Source organism: Oxyura jamaicensis, chromosome 2 (genome assembly GCF_011077185.1).
Source record: "Oxyura jamaicensis isolate SHBP4307 breed ruddy duck chromosome 2, BPBGC_Ojam_1.0, whole genome shotgun sequence".
Classification (NCBI taxonomy): domain Eukaryota; kingdom Metazoa; phylum Chordata; class Aves; order Anseriformes; family Anatidae; genus Oxyura; species Oxyura jamaicensis.
In genome coordinates this window covers 69,612,758-69,631,099 of record NC_048894.1, presented here as the reverse complement: position 1 = coordinate 69,631,099, position 18,342 = coordinate 69,612,758, and the positions used below count along the sequence as shown (strand labels likewise).

Sequence of the window (18,342 nt, the reverse complement as noted above, 5' to 3'; positions counted from 1 at the left end):
GAGAGGTACAGCAAGTTCAGTCGGCAAAACACAAGCGCTCCTCCTCCAGCTCCCCACGTCTGCCAAGTCCCACTGCTGCTCTTCCTTCCAAGTTACTAACAGGAGACCAGGGCTTGCTCGAACAACACTCTTCCTCCTCCCTTGCCCAGCCACCTGGAAGCTCCTGTCTCCACTGAGTTTATTTTTTCCCTCAATTCCCAGTGGCCATGTATGTGTGTGTGTGCACTTAATAGCTCCTAGCTATTAGCACAGCCCGTGGAGGGACTGACGGGTGCTCTCAGATAGGCCCTACACAAGTCCGTGGCTGTTTTACTGCAGGCAGGGAGGAGATAAAATTTGGTAACACAGAGGTGAGAAATACAGTTAGCTTCAGGGGACTTTTCCTTCTTGATGGAAGTAGATTACCTCAAAAGAAAAGGAGGTGAACAAACTACTTCTCAACAGCTTTTTTAGGGACCCTCATTAGAAGATTGTCTTTTAAAGGAGCTGAGGAATCTGTCTCCTTTTGGGAAATACATCATACACAGTAAGGTTAACAATTACCTTGATAGCTTCATTTGTTTTATCTAGATACATTTTTCAATGCAAACAGCAGCAAATCTATCTCAATGCCAGCCCTGGAAATAAAATAATTGTGACAGGGCAATGAATATATTGGAGCTTGAAGCCACAGTAAAGAAGAACAAGAAGAAAAGGAAGAAGGAGAAGAGAGAGAGAAAGAGGAAAAAGAAGGCAATGGGATGGCAAGGAAGGAGAAAGGAAAAAAAAAAAAAAAAAAAAAAAAAAAAAAAAAAAGCAGTGTCTCTAAGTCACTGCTTTAATATCGCGTCTGGTTCCCTCCCATCATCAAATCCCATTGCCTTCAGAAGTGCTGCATACAAACTTGGAAATGTAGTAAATCCAAATATCTTCAAATAATTTTTGCTTATGGCACCAGATAGGAATCCTTAACATCTGACCACTTTGCCCCAGGAGTGTATGTTAAGAGTACTTTACAGTTGTAAAACACACATCAGAGTTATGTGCTTTAGCTATTAAAAAGCATTGAAAAATACAGCTAGATTTTAAATGCCACTTGATATTCCTGCAGTAGTGCAAAAGAAGAGAAGAATAAAGATCCCTTTGAAATAGAGAATTCATGGACCATCTCAAGGAACTCCCTCCTCTCTGCTCCTCCAGGACCGGGATGAGAATTCCAGAGGGGAGAAAAGAAATACCCTAATGCCTTCATTCAGCAAGTGGAGAGTTCTGTTTTTCTTTGCTAAGAGCTGACATACAGGTCTTTTCTCTCCCTGGAATCAATTGCTAGGAAATGTACTCCACTGCTAATAAATTACTCTTTCTTCCTCAAAATGGGACCATCTTGAGAAAACAGGAGTCAATGTGAGAAAGGCCACAGTCTCTGCGTTCACGTCATCTAGTTTTCTATATATATTCTTTTTTGTTGTTGTTCTCTGTTAAACACGAAAATAGGGTACCACTGAGTCTGAGGTGATTAGCATTGTACCCCTGGTTACTTAGTTGAACTCAAATGTGCTTCTGACTATAGGTGGGTATTTGGTGTCACCTAAATATGGGATCAGCTCTAACATCTTTTTATTCTTAGCTACTTTCATCTGTTTATAGCTATTCCTATGGACCTAGCCTGGGATTGTAGAAAAAGGAACAGTACATCTCCAGTCTCATCTCAGTCGAGAAGCTGATGACTTATAGCCTGAGGAGTACATACAGGCAGGTACATGGGTGCCCAGATGTGTGGAAAGGTGATAGTAGCTTAGAAGACTGGGATATATGATTATTTGAGGAGTATGCCAGGGAATAAAAGGTTCATAATAATATTTACGACTAGGCCAATATATATGTATTTATGAAACCATTTAAGGAAAATTCAAATAGACAACAATTTATGAGGGTGTGGGGAAATATATGATTAGAGTAAGGATGTACCTATAAACTCATCAAGCTCTCTAGGATTTACAGCCATGTACAGGAAACTACTATTAAAAGCAAGATTGAAGGATGTATGATCCCATCTAATCATACATCTGCTTTTCAGAGAAATCACTGCCAGTGCAGCAGTGATTGTGGAAACTGCAGCACTCATGCCAAGCTGGCTGCCCCAGGTGTGCCATGCTCAGACAGGCTGAACTCTGCACAGTGTACAACCAAGAGCCAAGACTGGCACAAAGTAGCCAGTCACCATGCGGGTGGTAGCTGGGAGGAATCAAGATGGGTGAAGGATTCATTGGCTCCTCTGGATTCCCCAGGTCTCCAAGCAAACTGAAACTGTTCAAATTGAATGGCTCTTTTATCTCATCCCTAGGCCAATAAAATGAGTATTTCCCAAGAGGTAATGTTCACCTTTCTTCTCATTAAAGCCAGGAAGCAGGCTGCAAGAAAGGAAATATGTGGTGAAGGAGCAGCTCCCAAACCACTGGTACTGAAGCAGGGCTGCAATCCAGCACAAGAACTGGAATAATATCTCATTGCTCTTTATATGTGGATATTTTTCCATGTGGATTTTTGGTACACTCATTTTTTTCTATCCTTTGGCAGACATTTACAGTCCTCATTTAATGAAGCATTATATGAGAAACTGAATTACAGTAATTCACGTTAGCACTTCAGCCAGTTTCACTGATGATTACTCTATTGAAAACAGTCTGTTAAGGCAAAAAGGACTTTAGTCATAAGGAATCCTCCCTGAAGGATGTCAGTCAAAATGTCTTTCAAGAGATTGGGTGAAATATCTGTATATTTGCACACATATATTTGTCTTTAAATTTTATCCCATGGATTCTAGTCTCTGTGTGAATGGTTTTTATACGGATTGTGGATTAAAAAAAAAAAAAAAAAAAAAAAAAGATACTAAAGATTGTTCTGTGAGTGTTTGAGACCAAATTTCATATGACACAAGAAGATTTTGTCCCAGGTACCCTTGATTCATTATCAATTAGAAGGATTAAGCAGTCTCTACTTGCTTCATTAATCATCTTTTTAATGATGCAAAGGAAGCAAAAATAGGAACAAAACAAGAGACGTAAAACTACATTTTAGGGAATAAAGGAAATAGAATAGCTCTGCACACACACAGTACCAAGCCATTACCATTGTCGTATTTTTTCATGAGCAAAATTAGTCTTCAATGGATAAAAATTCTGTAATGGATTAATGTCAGTGCTGGGAAACTTCCAGTGCTGGGGACTAATAATTTCTGAATAACTTTGTATAAACAGCACTCGCTGCAGGCACGGCCCTGCAAAAACAGATGTTTTCTCAGCTCCAGACAAATTTCCTGGGAGCCAAAGCTAGCTGTCCCTACCAAAAGTTTCTTTGTACCTTAAAGCACACTGAAACACCCCAAAGATCCTACATCTCATGAGCAGCCGGGTCCACATTGCCAGAGTAATCTATTCACCCTTGGAGATATAAAAACTGCCCCCAGGGCAAGGCGCTGAACAACCTGAGCAAGCTGGACCTGCTTTGAGCAAAGGCTTGGACATGAGACCTGCAGGGGTCCCTCCAACCTATTCTATGGTTCTGCTACACTGTTTGAAGTCCACTGCTCAGGCACACCAAGAGCTCCTTGGAAAGGTGATTTTACAACAGCCTGCCAGTATTTCTTCATGTCCATCACTTTAAAGTCTCAAACTCTCCCGAGGTCAAGCTGTGTCTGCTGTAAGGCTGTTGTCTGAGCCATTCCATAGGTGTAGCTTCTGCCTGACTGTACTGAAGGGTAGGATTCACCTCCCCTGTCTTTAGTGATCTTAAAATCACAGTCTAGTCTGTGGCGTAGAGTCAACATAGGAAGACAAAATACCCAGAAGAGAATTCATCCCATTTTAAGACAGCAGGGCTAAACTGCCACCTGGAGGTGCCTGATTGCTTCCTCTGCTTACAGAGGCAACCTAGGCAATGTTTCTGAGCTGGGTGCTAGTCTTCAGGCAGCTGGCATTATGGGAAGTGAATGCCCACTCTTCAGGCAGACAAACAAACAATACAAATATAATACAAATTTTATATATATAAATATAATACAAACAAACAATATAAATGAGGCACATCTCTGTGCAACGATCTGACAGCACAGCACTGACACCTTCAGCATTCAGTGCCCATCCCTATGCATGAGAAATCTCCTCCTTCTCCCCATTAGGGCACCAAATATTGGACTTTCCACTAGAAGAAGTAGCAAGAGTCAAACAGATCACCTCTGGATGAAGTGACTGCAGCACCCTAAATCTCCTTCTCATTGCAGGAATGCTATTTTGCTTTCTGTTACTAGCCTCTGAGGACAGATGTACTGTATTTTGACCACATCTGCATAAAGAGAAGCAATCGTGGAACACTAAATATTAACTGATTCCTAGCAGAGGAGCTTGAACATCTCAGCTCCCAGCTGAATATCTGTGAGCTAAATTCCTTCTAGCAAGAGGGCAGTGGTGCTCATAGAAGCAGACACTTAAAAAACAGGAGAGGGCAATAGTGCTGTATCCTAGACTGATTATGCAGCACTTTTCAGATGATTCCCTGTCACCGCACATGGGACATCAGTGCTGCTATTCCCATTTCACAGAAGAGAGAGTAACGGTGAAGAATGAGGAGGGAAAGAGAATTCAATCACACACCCAGGGCTGGCTGCAAAATCATCATCCATTACTGAGTTTGTTCAAAGTCTGTCCTAGCTAAGGCTTTGTTTAATGCTATTCCTAATGTGGCTGATGAAGGTTTTTTTATTCAGGTTTAAAAATTCAGGGTAAAACTGTGGACAAAAATGTGTTAGGAAAGAGCAACACAAAAATAAAAAAATAGCTTGTCTTAAGTGGACTGTGCAACATCAAAATAAATGTTAAATTTCTTCTTCCAATATAGAATACCTGATTAAAACAAATGCAAACAGCACACAATGAAATAAAAAACAAATGTTCCATTTTCCACTTCTTCTTTCTACAGCTGTTTGTTTTAAACATATAAAGATTAAGGGAACAGTCTTGAATTTAATTAAATCCCAAAAGAACTAATGATATTTATGCATATTAATTTTTTAAAGGCATTTGTGGCTGTTCAGCCAATCACTCACTGGACTGTCATAACATGCCTCCCAACCCTAATTTAAATTAGAAAGAAGAGACCCATGGAAAAAAAAAGTGCAGATAGTAACCTTTTCTCTGCACATATGTTTAAGAGATAAACGCCCATCTAGCTTTAAAAGGCAAAAAATCTAATAAATGTCCACATCATCATAATTCAGTGGTAGAAAAAAAAATCAATGTTACAAATTTTGGAAATGTATCTCTCAGGAAAGTAAATTGCAACATCAATTCAAACCTATTTTTAAGAGTTTATTGTTGGAACATTGATGTCTTGACACAGAAACTCACAGATCATTCTGGATGAAACCAGGGCTTTCCCAGAACTGTGATATATGGAGCAGCATTTTGTGGGGCCATCTTCGGAGCACAGCAATAAGCCACAGCCTGTCATATACTTTTCCCCTTCTCTAGCTAGGTTATAGCTTTAGTCCTGTAAGTCTAGTCCTATACCTTCAATAAGCCAACAGGGACATTAGGATCAGAGTCTCTGAGGAAGATCTCCTGATGAAAAAAATGCTTTCTTGGCTCTTTTTGAAGTAAATTGAGAAAGCATCTGATATGATCCCAAGTAGGTTTCTGGTCCAATGCTACAATCTCTGAATCTTTTCCCTGGTTAGCAGGTTGGCTCAAAATGTAGGCCATGAAATCATAAGGCCTTCAGTTCTTCCATTCTGCTTAATTTTTCCCCGTTGTGTATTCAACGTTTTGTCATCTCAGTTCATACACAGCATCTCTCCCACCTCAAACAAGATACTCCTCCTGCCTGCATCTCCTAAACAGTAATGATAGATGTTTCCTGTTCCACCTACCTTTCAGCATTGCCATATGATATTACACAGATACCTTTGAAAGCTCAATAAAGTACAGCTTCTTGCTAAACAAAAAGCCCCAAATACTACTCTCAGAAGTAATTCGGTTGATTCTTTCTTGATCAAGGGTTCACAGCCTGTTTAGAAAAGCATTTCTTTGCCTTTGGTTAAACATGTTTTTATGGTTTATCAGTCATAACAGGAAAAGACCTAGACATTAAGTACTGATGTGTTCCTGTTAATGAGAGGCTCTTCAGACTTACTTTGCTGAAAAGACAGCTTTTGCCAGGCACTTACCTATCAAATACTCCAGCCAGAATTTGTCCGTCTCTGGCTTGTAGGGTCGGTTGAAGTCGATCTGGATTTGGAAAGGCTGCCCTCGACGCACTATCAGCTTAGGGTTGTAGTACTTGTCAGTATGGTGCTGCTGCTTGTTAATCTCATAGGGTTCCTTGAACATATGAATGTCCACAACACGCAGGTAATCTGCAGAGGCACACAAATGAGCAGAGAGAAGAGTCACAGTCTTGACATCACCATCACTAAAGGCCCTGTCCTTCACTTCCCCAGCACTGCCTCATCGAGAAAGAACAGCCAATGGAGCACGTTAGATCTGTTTGAGGCTCGCACCTTCCTGTCCAAGCAGGGTTTTATAGACTGAAACCTCTCTGTCCACCTGCTGTTGTTGCAGAAGCCGTAAGGCTTCTAGTGACTGATGAAAGCAATTGCAGAAAGTGCAGGTTCCTGTGGGGTGTAAGCTGAATGCCCCCAGGGAGAGCTGTGCTCTGTCTTTCCTTTGGCATCAGCTTTCTGTGAGTCTGCGCCTCGCTGACACTAGTTTGCCAGTACAATCAGTGGGCCTTTGACAGCTGTGGCTTCATGTCTCCCTTCTTGCAGCCCTCCATTTGTAAAATGCAAATGCACAGGTTTTTTTGATGCTTAAATACATTAATGTTTATAAAGCACAACTGCTACCAAGTGCTGCAGAGCCTGAGAGGCAGTTAATGATCTTGCATTCAGCTGAGAGCTTGGATGTCTGTATTAAATAAGGCTTTAGTGTACTGTATGTGTCTAGACTCAGCTTCTCAGAACACCTCCACTGCTATTAGCATCTTTTATGAAAACTCAATATGACATTACAGTATATAATTACAGTATAAAGTTATAGGCAAACAGCAGTGGGTATCTATAACATGCACAAGCAAAGTACACACCTCTCTCCCTTCAAATCAGGGCTATCTAAAGGGTTATAGCTGCCAGAAGTTAGCCTGTTCAGCTAATGACCAGTGTGCAGAGGCACTGGGATAGCCAAAGGCACTGGCAGTCACCACCAGCTGCATGACTATTACACTGGGAATCTTCACAGTGGGAGCTTTCTCACACAGCGGCTCCTTCAATGCACACATTTAAGTTGTATGTATTCGCTAGTTTCACAGCCAGTTCCAGCAAACCGTGAGCAAACACATCAAAATGAACTGGACATCATTTCTCCTACATGTTTGGACAGATAATCAGGAAAACTCTGCCAGGAGGACCATTATTGCCACAAGGAGAGAGAGAGAAGAGTGAAACTTGATTTGCTGCTCTCGGCTTGAATTTCCAGGTGCTGACAGTTAGAAACTAGCTAATTTCTGCATTTTATACTGATGCTACAGAGCCAAACTCATGCCTGGCAAAAAGAGGTGCACACTTACAGCAGCTGGTAGATCTGTGTGTACTCACAATGGTGGCTAATTTGGCCTGCTACTGAGTACACTGTGAGCAGGAATGATGCACTCAGCGAATGAGTCGGATATCCAAACTGCTGAGAGCTAAACACGGCTCATTTCACAGAACTTCAGAAAACGGCTTCGTGCACAGCTTTTCCCTGGAGGCAGGAAGACACAGAAGGCAGGCAGGCTCTGGGCAAGGAGCAGAGCCGCTGCCTATCTGGTGTGTAGCCTCCAGGCTGCAGTAGGGTGGGCATTAGCCCTGTCCTTCTGCAGGGATGTGTTCAAAACATTAGTGATGTCGCGTAGGCAGCAATGCCCTGGGCAGCAGCATGTTTCTTCTCCTGCCCCAGCCGAGTCACCCAGCCTGGGCTGTGGGCAACAGCTGATGGAAAGGAGGTAAATATGGGCAGCAGGATCTGGTCCCTCTGGTGCGTTGTCACCACCAGCTGCTCATACTTGCCCTGTGGGAAACTAAAGGAAAGGAAACTGCCCCAGGACATGCCAAGATAAAGATCCTTTCATGGAAAAGCTCTGTAGAACTGAAGCAAAAAACATTTGCCTCCTGTCAACCTCATCTGCAGAAAGGCTGAGACAGGCTTAAAATCCCATGGCAATGTTATTGTTATTCTCTGCTCAATTCTCTGGGCTTCTGGAGTAACTTTTGTAGATCCCCACTGGCTTTAGTGCTGTCTAAAGTAACAGAGATGGTTCTTGTGTGAAACTTTAAATGGTTTTTGCTCAGAAATCACTCTCATTGACCCTCTATGAAATGGGGAATGTCTTCACCTCCCTCTCTGCAAAACTTACCCATGTTCCCTCATAATAATGCTGACAAAGCTCATAATTAAATTATGTGAGGCAGAAACTTTCTGGAGGGCTGTGAAGACAGGGCAGGGGGAAGTCTCTCCTGTTTTCTCTCCCAACCCCTCTCTGGCTGAAAACATTCTATGTAAAAGTTGCACATTGCAGCTCTGTGAGAGGTGAAACTATCAGTAAGTTTGGCTCAGCTTCTTCTCGCTTCCAGGGAGGCATAAAAATTCTTTTGAACATTTGTTGTGTTTTCATCTTGTTTTCTGAAACAAAAGACCCTGCCCTTCATTTGAAAGTTACCCCCTTCAAGGAACTACAAAGCTAAGTCATCCCAGGGTGTCAGTTCAGCATTTGCTTCATTTTTCCCAGGACTTTACAAGGCTCCTGTCAAAACACAGCTATGCACATCTGCATAAAACACATTTCACTCTCACTCTCAGTGTTAAAGTATTTGAGCCCGCCAAATGAAGATGACCTGTGACTGAGCCCATGTTAATTACAGTAATGATAATTACAGAGGACAAAATATGAGCAGGGTAATGGGATGTGCGAACATCATCACCAGGAGGGGTTATGTCATCTAAAGGAAGGGTCCAGCCACTGTGTATTTCACTGCTCATCTGTTTGTGAGGAATAGGTGGCCATCGAGGGCTCCTTTGAAGTCCGGACTATGCAATGGTTTGCACACAGCCTCATCCACTATTTCATGCAAGTGGGCTTCCTGCAAAAGATGCAGCAGACTAATGTTTTCTTAAAGCTTTTGTAATGTTAAATTTTCATGGAAAAAAATGAGCACAAGCCTGAGCTGCTTTTCAATACCAAGAATAGCCTTCAAACATCAGGGTTTCTTGGAGAACCAGAGAGAAAGGGCTCTGGATTACAGACCAAGCAGTAGGAGTTTCCAAAGGAGGTGTCCATCACTCTGCTAACAGGAGAAGCACGATTCCTTGGTGAGTCCCTTAACTTTGCAAAGGTGGGCGCATGGGGAGCTTGTGGGCCGTGCGGCCGCAAGGCTGTGTCCTCCCACCGAGCAGGCTGTACGTGTCAGGCCCACTCATAACATGATGTGGTGAGATGAGCTGGCTAGGAAGAGCCAGGGGGAGGAAGCAGCACAGGCGTACTCACAGACACAGGCTTTTTGCTAAATAAGCCTGCAGCAAGCAGCCTGCAGCAGGCAGCCCACTGACCTGGCTGGGAAGACAGCTGTCCCTGCAGCCTCCACCAGTCTCCCCGGCTGTGATTCAGAAGAGTAGAAGTGGGTGTCAGCAGCGAGCTAGTCAAGCTCGGCGTTTACCTCATCCTAGAGTAGTAGCTAAAATAGGTCAAATGAATCACACCCTAAAAATGCCTGTTTCTCTCTGTTGGCTGTCAAAGGAAACAAGGGTGACTAGCTCAGCTGTAGACACCTACACTGCACAGATCAAGGGCAGGATTCAGCTCAAGACTGAGTCCTCTAAATTTAGGCATCTGAATGATGTGAGCCTGATACGTAAATTCTTATTATGGCCAGTGAGATCTGGTTGATGCAGCCAGTGGAGCTAAGAGAAAGGTATCCTGGAAGCAATACCAGGGTATGATGTCCAGCCAGACTATGTCCTCACCTTCACCTGGGCTGGCTGTGTGTTGTCTGCCATCTGACACAGCCGAAGACACCAACATTTAAATGTTTACAGCAGATGTCTCATCCTGCCCCAAAGGTTATGAAATACCTTACTTGTAAAAGCTAAGATAAAAGCATTTGCCTGCTTTTATCAGAGTGTTAGGGAAAGGAGATATGAGAATCACTATAAAAGGCTACAAAGACAACCCAGAAGTAAGAAGTATAGAATGAGAAGGGAAAGAAAGTGGCACAAGCAATCCTCTGCAAGGACATGCCTTGCCCTGCTGTGCCCTGCTGCTCTGGCTCTGCCTGCCGACTCTCACTTTATCCCCCAGTGCTGTAAGTAGTGAGGCAGGGGTTGGTCTATTCTCCCACATGCCTGGTGACAGGACGAGGGGGAATGGGATAAAGTTATGCCAGGGGAGGTTTAGGTTGGATATTAGGAAGAATTTTACTGAAAGGGTTGTTAGGCATTGGAATAGGCTGCCCAGGGAAGTGGTTGAGTCACCATCCCTGGAAGTCTCTAAAAAACATTTAGATGTAGAGCTTAGTGATATGGTTTAGTGGAGGACTTGTTAGTGTTAGGTCAGAGGTTGGACTAGATGATCTTGGAGGTCTCTTCCAACCCAGATAATTCTGTGAAGTACTCTGGGCAGGTTCAGCTCCTGAATGCAAATTCCAGTCTGAGCTGCGTGTAGAAAGCATTTGGCTATAAACCTTTAATGTGCTCTGATAGGCAACTTAAACATCCTACCTGAAAATGGTGTGTCCAGGGACCACATGTACATCAGCTGACATCAGAGGCATAGATCACAGCTGATGTGTAGTGAAACAGGAATGCTGCTATGGTTCATTCTCTTCCCTTCCCCTCCCCCCCCCCCACCCCCCCATTCAGGTCACCCCTTGCATGTTATTGCTACAAGCATTGCAGAGCTGGACTGCATAGCAGAGCTGATCCATCTGTATAGGGAATTTTGCCATTATGCTCAAACTATTTTTTTTCAGCCATACCAGTCCCATAGTCAAGCTGATCCTATGGCCACACAAACTCTTGCTTTGAATAAGGGCTGTTTTTCTCACCTGCCTGACCTTAAGCATCACCTTAAGCACATGGCAGGCTTCTGCCTCAACACACTTGACCTGATATTCCTGTTTACATTGCATTTCTGAGAAGCAAGAGGCTGCTGTTTACCAGCACCACACTTCTTTCACAGCCTCATATAAAGCACATCAAAAAGCAATACTAATCTTTCCCCTGGTACTGGTGGGTTTTAGCTATAAGCTGCATTCCTTCCAAGGTACCCCACACCCTTACACATCTCCAACTATGGTGAGCATAATGGGCTTGATAGGACACCCAGTCAGGACCTTACATTACATTTGACACTTTAAACACCCGTACTTTCACCAGAACTACAGGGTTGTTTGAAACAGTTCAAGCAAAGTTTCTACAGTCTTAACATGCCAGTTGGTTTGCTTAGGCGTTTTTCTAAAGAAATGATTTTTAAAGATATGTGTGTGTAATAAAATGGGGGGATGTGTTTAAGGCATATTATTAGAATTACAGAAATAACGATTTTTAATAAGACTGTCCTTGTCATTGAGTATCTCTTTGCCTGTTTCCCAATGTGTAAAATGCAGTACTTAATGCTTGTCCACATTTATTAAGCACTCTTAACCCTGTATGAAAAGTCCCATTTGAGTACTATTATTACCTCTTGCTACTATGAGTGGCCACATTCAATAGGTTCTGCTGTTAACCTCAAACAGGCCAAAACTTAATATAATTTGCTTGGTGACTCATTCAGAAGCCAATTGTGTTTTCTTCTAAACCAAATATTATTTATGTTTTTCAGGTTCACACAAAAAATTTGGCATCGATAATGCATTCTGATTTGCCCATCCCTCGAATTATACTGTTTTGTCTTCCCAACCAAAAGATTTAGACACTTTTCACAGGAATATTATTAAAAATTTGTGGATTCCTTTTAGATCCTCAATCATTTTTATGAGTGAGATAAACATCTAGTACATCTTGCAAAAACATTGTGCAGCAGCTTCACAGTCAGTTTAAGACTGTACAAACCAGAAGAGCCATTAAAAGGCGAAGCTCTTCCTGCTCCCTTCACCCCAGTGCTGCCACAGCCATGCCTGAAGCCAACAGATGAGCCAGGCTGAACTGGAACCAAACCCCACTAAATTAAATTTTCTATTCTACATCTTCTTCTGTCAAAAATGTCTGGTTTTAACCCAGTGTCCTGACCTGCTTCACCACCAATTTCTTGGAGAAAAGGGAATGGCCCAGAGTTAGGAAAAAACAACAGTAACAGGACCACATTTTCTGGCAGCAGTGACAGGTAATTATGACTTTGGTTAGGAAACTACGTTCATATTTGTATTCTCCAACTGCAGATGTTCAATGACACCCTGCTGCCAGCTCTGCAAAGCGGAGCCTTCACCGAGCCCAGCCCTTGAACTGTCACCCACAAATTTAAAAGACTTGAGGAATTCCTCCTAAAGTTACTCTGTGATTGTAATCAAACTGGGAAAACCTATTATTGCCTTTTAATCACTCCCAAAGTTCAAGCTGAACACCAGTCATTCAACTTCTCCATGCCCAACTTTCCCCGCCCATAACTTAAGGTAACATTTCCACACAGACAGGTGTTTTTACCAGTTGTTTTTTGTTGTTGTTGTTGTTTGTTTGTTTGTTTTCCCTGAGCAGCAATAAAAACTATCTGAGATCAAGACATGTAAAGAACTGTAGAAGTATGTAGGACTCAGATAACAATACTGTGCAAGAAGTGTTTCGGTTTTGATTCACAGACCTAGACAGCCATTAAGTATGAAAGACATAAAAGTAGATTTACATTTTAATTGTACACTGTACCTTTTGGATTAAATCCTCTAGGTATCAATCCAAAAGCATCCATTTCGGGGACCTCATTTTCTTCAGCATTGGAGTTGTTTGATGGGAGGGCTCTTCTCCCATTCAGTGGAGGTTTTTTCTTCTCTTTGTCGGTGCTCGTTGGTTCAGACATCCTGTATTAAAAATGTTGTAATACCATGAAAGAAAGAAAGAGTGCCAGGAGAAAGCAAACATGAGACAGCATGGCACATGTAAAATGGGAGAAACCAGAAACAGTGTGGGGTGCCAGTGAGCTACACATTTTAGATTCACATAAGTAAAAACTGAGAGGAAAAAACATCAGTCTAATGTTGGAGTACAGCTCTCTAAGGATTGGAAAGCATTTTGTTTGTGAAAACACATGAATAAGAGAAGAATGGGGTGGAAGGAGGAAAGGAAAGCCTAACATTGAAGTATTTATCTAAGAGAAGCAAGGCATTAAAAACATTTGGGAAATTCAGGTAAAAATGTGGAAAATCATCAGCTTTTCCACCCTCCAAAACAACATTATTGTGTCCTAAATAGCAAATTATACTAAAATACGTCACACACCACCTCCCCTTAATAAAAATTACATTCTAAGTTATATTGCAATCATCCTGAACACTACAGCCCACAACAGTCTGTGGATGATTACTGGAATATTGTATTTTTGTCTCTATGCACATAAACACCCTAAAGGCTAACTTCTGCATATAGAGAATACACTTTAGAGAAAGAGAGAAAAAAAAAAGAAAAAAAAAAAAAAAAAAAGAAAAAAAAAAAAAAAAAAAAAAAAAAAAAAAAAAAAGCACACCCAGTTATTTCTCTCCCACTAACAACCTTAAGGGAAATCTCAGATGTAGGTTGATCAGAGACTTCTTTCTGAGCTAGTCAAAACTGCTTTCACATCTATTTCGGTGTAAGCATGTAGCAATGAAAGAGCCACGCCAGCCATCTAAGAAAATATTCATGGCTGAGAACATAGCTTCTTCCCAAAGCTCCTGAAAACACCAATTCAAAATACAGCAATTATTTAATAGCAGTAAGCTTTTAAATGAAGTTTCCTAGTTAGCAAGGGTACCTTCTTTTCAGATAGTCTTTTTTTTTTTTTTTTGGTCTTCTCCCTTGCAGATTTTCTGATGTGCAATAGAAGACTGGAAAAAGCTGAGGGCTTTTAAGTAACCTCTGTATATCCTCCTCCCTCCTGTTGCAATAGGACAGTGTGCTGAAAGTGTTGCCAAGCCCTCCCCACACCACCTCCGAGGATCTGCCACCACTGCTGGCACATCTGTGCTTCCTCCCTCCCTCTCTCTGCCTATCTTACCCCAACCCCACTCATCAGGAGCATTTCAGAGCACTTGGGCTAAGGAAATAGCTTGGGCACTGAAGTTTCAGTTCTTAGAGAGACAGAGTAGAGTTTCTCAAGGCACAAGAGCATATGAAGTGCAAGACCGGAAGGGATTTTCTGAGGGACACAGACCAAGAAGCCATGCTCACCAAGTTGCCAGACTTTAATGGTGTCTCTATCTTAGGGTAGCTGTACTGCAACTTTAGATGCTGGTTTTCAGAGTATTTCGAAGTAGACACAGTGATGGTTCCTCTGCCTGGTGCCTCACAGTAGTCCTTTCAGAGGACTCTGGTGCACACAGGCATGTAGGCATTCTATGTAGAGCTCGTTGGTGACTCAGCAAAAGGGACCTCTTCCTTGAATCCATGTGCAGCTCAGGAGAGTGAAGGCACTTGGCACCAAACAGCTCTGTCTGGGGCAGATGACCTCCTGCTCTTATGCATGATAATATCACCTAACAAACTGTGTCTGGAGCAGTACCTGGGGTAAGCATTTTAGCTCTATGCCAACTTTGTTCAGTTCCACTAAACTCTAACATAATGGGAGACTGTCTGACACATCCTCTGTCAGACGTAGCTCCACAAACCACTGGAATTGCATGGAATAAAAGAGGTCCACCAGGAATAATTCAGGCCCACTGCTCTGTTAGCTGTTGCTGCTTAGTAGCAGAGGCACAAGTCTACTAGGAACATGCAATCCAGGCAGAGGACAACACAAACCAGGCAAGAGCCCCTCTTACACATGCATGAGTAGCCATGGGCACTTTTTTGCCTCACTTACAGATGAATGAGTGAGGAGACGCAGCACGAGACTCCATCCTTTTTCAGCTAGACACATAACACCAGCGAAGCCTCAAACCTCTGCTAACTTACTGCCACTGAAACCAAGCCAGGAGACAGAAGAGGTGAGAATTGAATGGCATTCCTGTAATGGGAAACAACAGATAAAAAATCTGAAAGAAGACCACATCCCAGCTCCCTGTGAATTTCCCAGTAGAGACCACAGCCAGAGCAAGGTAGTCCCACACAAGCCAGGACAGCTGCATGGCACAGCACAGGGCAGAGATGTCCACAGGGGACCTGGAAGCAGTGTTGCTGCATTAATATGCTGTTGCAGCCAGGGTAGTGAGCCTGCTAGGTCTGATTGCCAAGGCTCAGCACCAGACTGCAGTGGTTTTGGAGCCAGCTTCACTATCTGCACATTGAGCTACGCTGTCTCGTAGCCAGAGGGCTCAATCTCTCCCCAAGTTCCTCCAGTGGGCTGTTAGGCACACAGCACAGAAAGCAACCTTGCCTGGAGACTCCACTTCTCCTGGTGTGCTTCTCCAAGGGTGCAGACACCCCACAGGGAGAGATCTGGTCCTCTTGTCATCCTGAACTGCAGTTTCCACGGGCTCACTTGTATGCAGATGGTCCATGCGGTAACCATCTGGTGGGCAAGCAATGCCCCCGGCACCCAGGAACACAATGAGCTTTCTGGGGGAGGAGGCTGGTTGCTGAATTTCTTTTTTGCCAGCCCGATTTCTGTGTGGTGTGCTTGTGCCTCTCCTTCCACTTACAGCCAGCGCTTCAGTTCCCAAAACTGCAGCTGTTGTGATGACGTTACAGAAACCGATGTAAATATTGCCTCGGTGCCATGCCTGCTGGAGGTCTGCAACACAAATAAGAAACACCATCTCCCGGGGCAGTCATGTGCTTCCCCAAGTGGCTGCAGTGCTGTCAGAGCTGGGAGGAAAACTTTCAGTCAGAGCAAGAAAGGCAGTGAGTGGATGCAGCCGAACAATCCCAGCCCAGCCATTGTGCTTAAGCAGCCAGCGGTTGCAGATGTCTCCCTGTGCCCCTTCAGGTCTCTCTGGAGCTTTTGGAAGAAGCTGATGATCACTGGCAAAGCAGAGAGACCAAAATTTTTGTCAGCAGCAGCAGGAGCGGGGCTCAGTGTCCAGGGAGAGTAATGTTCTATAGGCTGTAATTTATTTATTTTGTGGGGAGTGATGTAAATTTGTGCTTATGACAGCTCCAGATGGCAGGTATTTTCTCATTACCTTGACTTCCTAGCATTTGCTCTCTCTTGCCTATTAGACTGCACTGGCCTTAATTTAACTTTCATGGTTCAAAACTACTGACATCAGGGCTGCTGCAAGAGGGGGGACAGAGAACACAAAGGCCTGTTTTTTCCTGTAGAGCCTTATATTTAATGAATGATGCTCTGGAATGACCAGTGAAAGAGCACTCCTTTCTTATGAAGCTACTTCTGCACTGCAGAAGAGCTGAGTCCATGCCCATTTCTCAGACAGCCTTCAAACACTCGTGGCCTTTGCCAAAGACCTTTGCAGTTGTGGATGCTCTTCTCACTGACTGCAATGGACCCTGGATGATGGATGACAGAGCCCTTCTTCCTAATCACCACAGAAAAGCCCTTAAATGACTGGAAAGCTTGCACTGTGGAAGTTTATCCAAAATTCAGTTTCCCGTTATCATCAGAGACAGCGTTGCTGTTTCAAGTACCCCCATGCCAGACACAGGTTTTGGGGGAAAATCCCACAAAACACAAGTCAATAAAGCTTTAGAGAAGCCAAACCAGAGAAGAGGACGTGCCAAGAACTGTCACAAGCAAACTGATCAGCCAGGTGCTCATGTAAATGGTTTGCTGTGCTGTGTGCCAATGGCTGGATAGTAGGGATATTTTGCCTACCACTATTTTAGCTACATTGAGCACTCCTCAGCAGCAGCTGAGCATTGTAATGCTCTGCAAGTGGGTGTCTTCCTTTTTTTCCAACTTTGTTTTTGTTTTAATATTACCCTTGTGCCCATTTGCAGTCTAGATGGGAATTCAGATGCATTGAGACATTAAACTACAGCATGTGCATAATCATCCCTGGAAAGACATCATCCTTATTCCAATAAACCAGACACTCTCTACTTTAATCTTCTACATGTAATATACCCTTACCTCTCTCCTGTCTTCTCAGAGCTTTATTTCTGATTGTGCACACTTTCTTAGAAAATCAGGTCTGTCTTCTCCCTCCCTCTACATCATTACTTGTCTCCCAGAAAGTGATGTCCCTCTTCCTATGATGCTTTGCCTTACCAAGGCTGCAGGCAGAGTAGAGCAGACACTAGAAGAAAATATGAATAAAAATGGTATTTTTAAACAGAAGCAAATGTCAGAAATGTTCATTTGGTGGTTTAGTTTGCATATTTTGCTTTCAATTTCTTAAAAACCAAAAACAGCTAATATATCTGTCTGTGTGTAACAGCTCTGGCTACCACTCATGAAGGAGTATATTTTGAGTTAAGGCTGAAAAAATCAGAAGGCCCAGCTCTGAAACATGGCATGTGTATACATGACTGTATGTGTGAAAGAGGGGCAGAGGCAGGGAGAGATAAAATGGCAGCTCTTCAGATGGTGGAACATTTGGAGAAGGGGATATAGGGCCAGTTTTCAAATGATATTGTTGCAAATGTTTCTGTTGCAGGAAAAAAATATATATACATATCTATATATTCATACACACATTCTGCTAGGAAAATGTGGCTTAGGAAATTTAACTCTACTCTGAAAAAAATTGTTCCAAACTGCAAGTCTAAATTCAAACTGTAGATACATACAAGCACCTACATCTGAGCTGGCCACCTTAGGCTCCCTTTATCCTCCACAGAGATCTACTCTAGGCAATGATTCATCTCCTCCTACAGCAGACATGTAAATAGGTCAGATGAATCATGGCCTAAAAGTGCCTGTTCCTTGTATTGACTGCAAAGGGAGCCTGAGGTGATGGGTCTTACCATATGTGTCTATACTGGCAATGTCTATAGTGAGGTGAGATGAATCCTAGCCTTGACATGGAAAAAGAAAAGGATTTTATCTTGGTTTTGAGGCATGACTTTCAAGCTCTAAATTGTCCTTTTAAGAAACTGCTCAAAATCATTAACAGTGATACACGGTATACAGTTCAAAACACTTTTTTTTCCCTCTCAGAATATGTGGCTGCCACTGCCAATTATGTAAAATATATTTCCTACAATACGTATCAGATCACACTAAAGTACATAACAGCTCATGAGTTTAGTATTGGGAAAA

The 18,342-nt window shown here is 42.8% G+C and overlaps 1 protein-coding gene across 2 annotated transcripts in view; it reads right to left on the bottom strand.

Moving 5' to 3' along the window:
* Positions 1-17,359, bottom strand: part of F13A1 (coagulation factor XIII A chain) — a 64,529-nt gene extending 47,170 nt beyond the window's left edge. Inside the window, exons 1-3 of one of the 2 annotated variants that reach the window (XM_035318799.1) lie at positions 17,212-17,359; positions 12,915-13,066; positions 6,200-6,388 (exon numbers count right to left, since the gene is read on the bottom strand). In XM_035318799.1, coding sequence (XP_035174690.1) covers positions 6,200-6,388; positions 12,915-13,065 — 340 coding nt within the window. In that variant the 5' untranslated portion in view covers position 13,066; positions 17,212-17,359. Of the gene's footprint in view, positions 1-6,199; positions 6,389-12,914; positions 13,067-13,995; positions 14,167-17,211 lie in introns of those variants that run through there. The other variant, XM_035318798.1, reaches the window with a different exon arrangement.
* Positions 17,360-18,342: the final 983 nt, after the last annotated feature.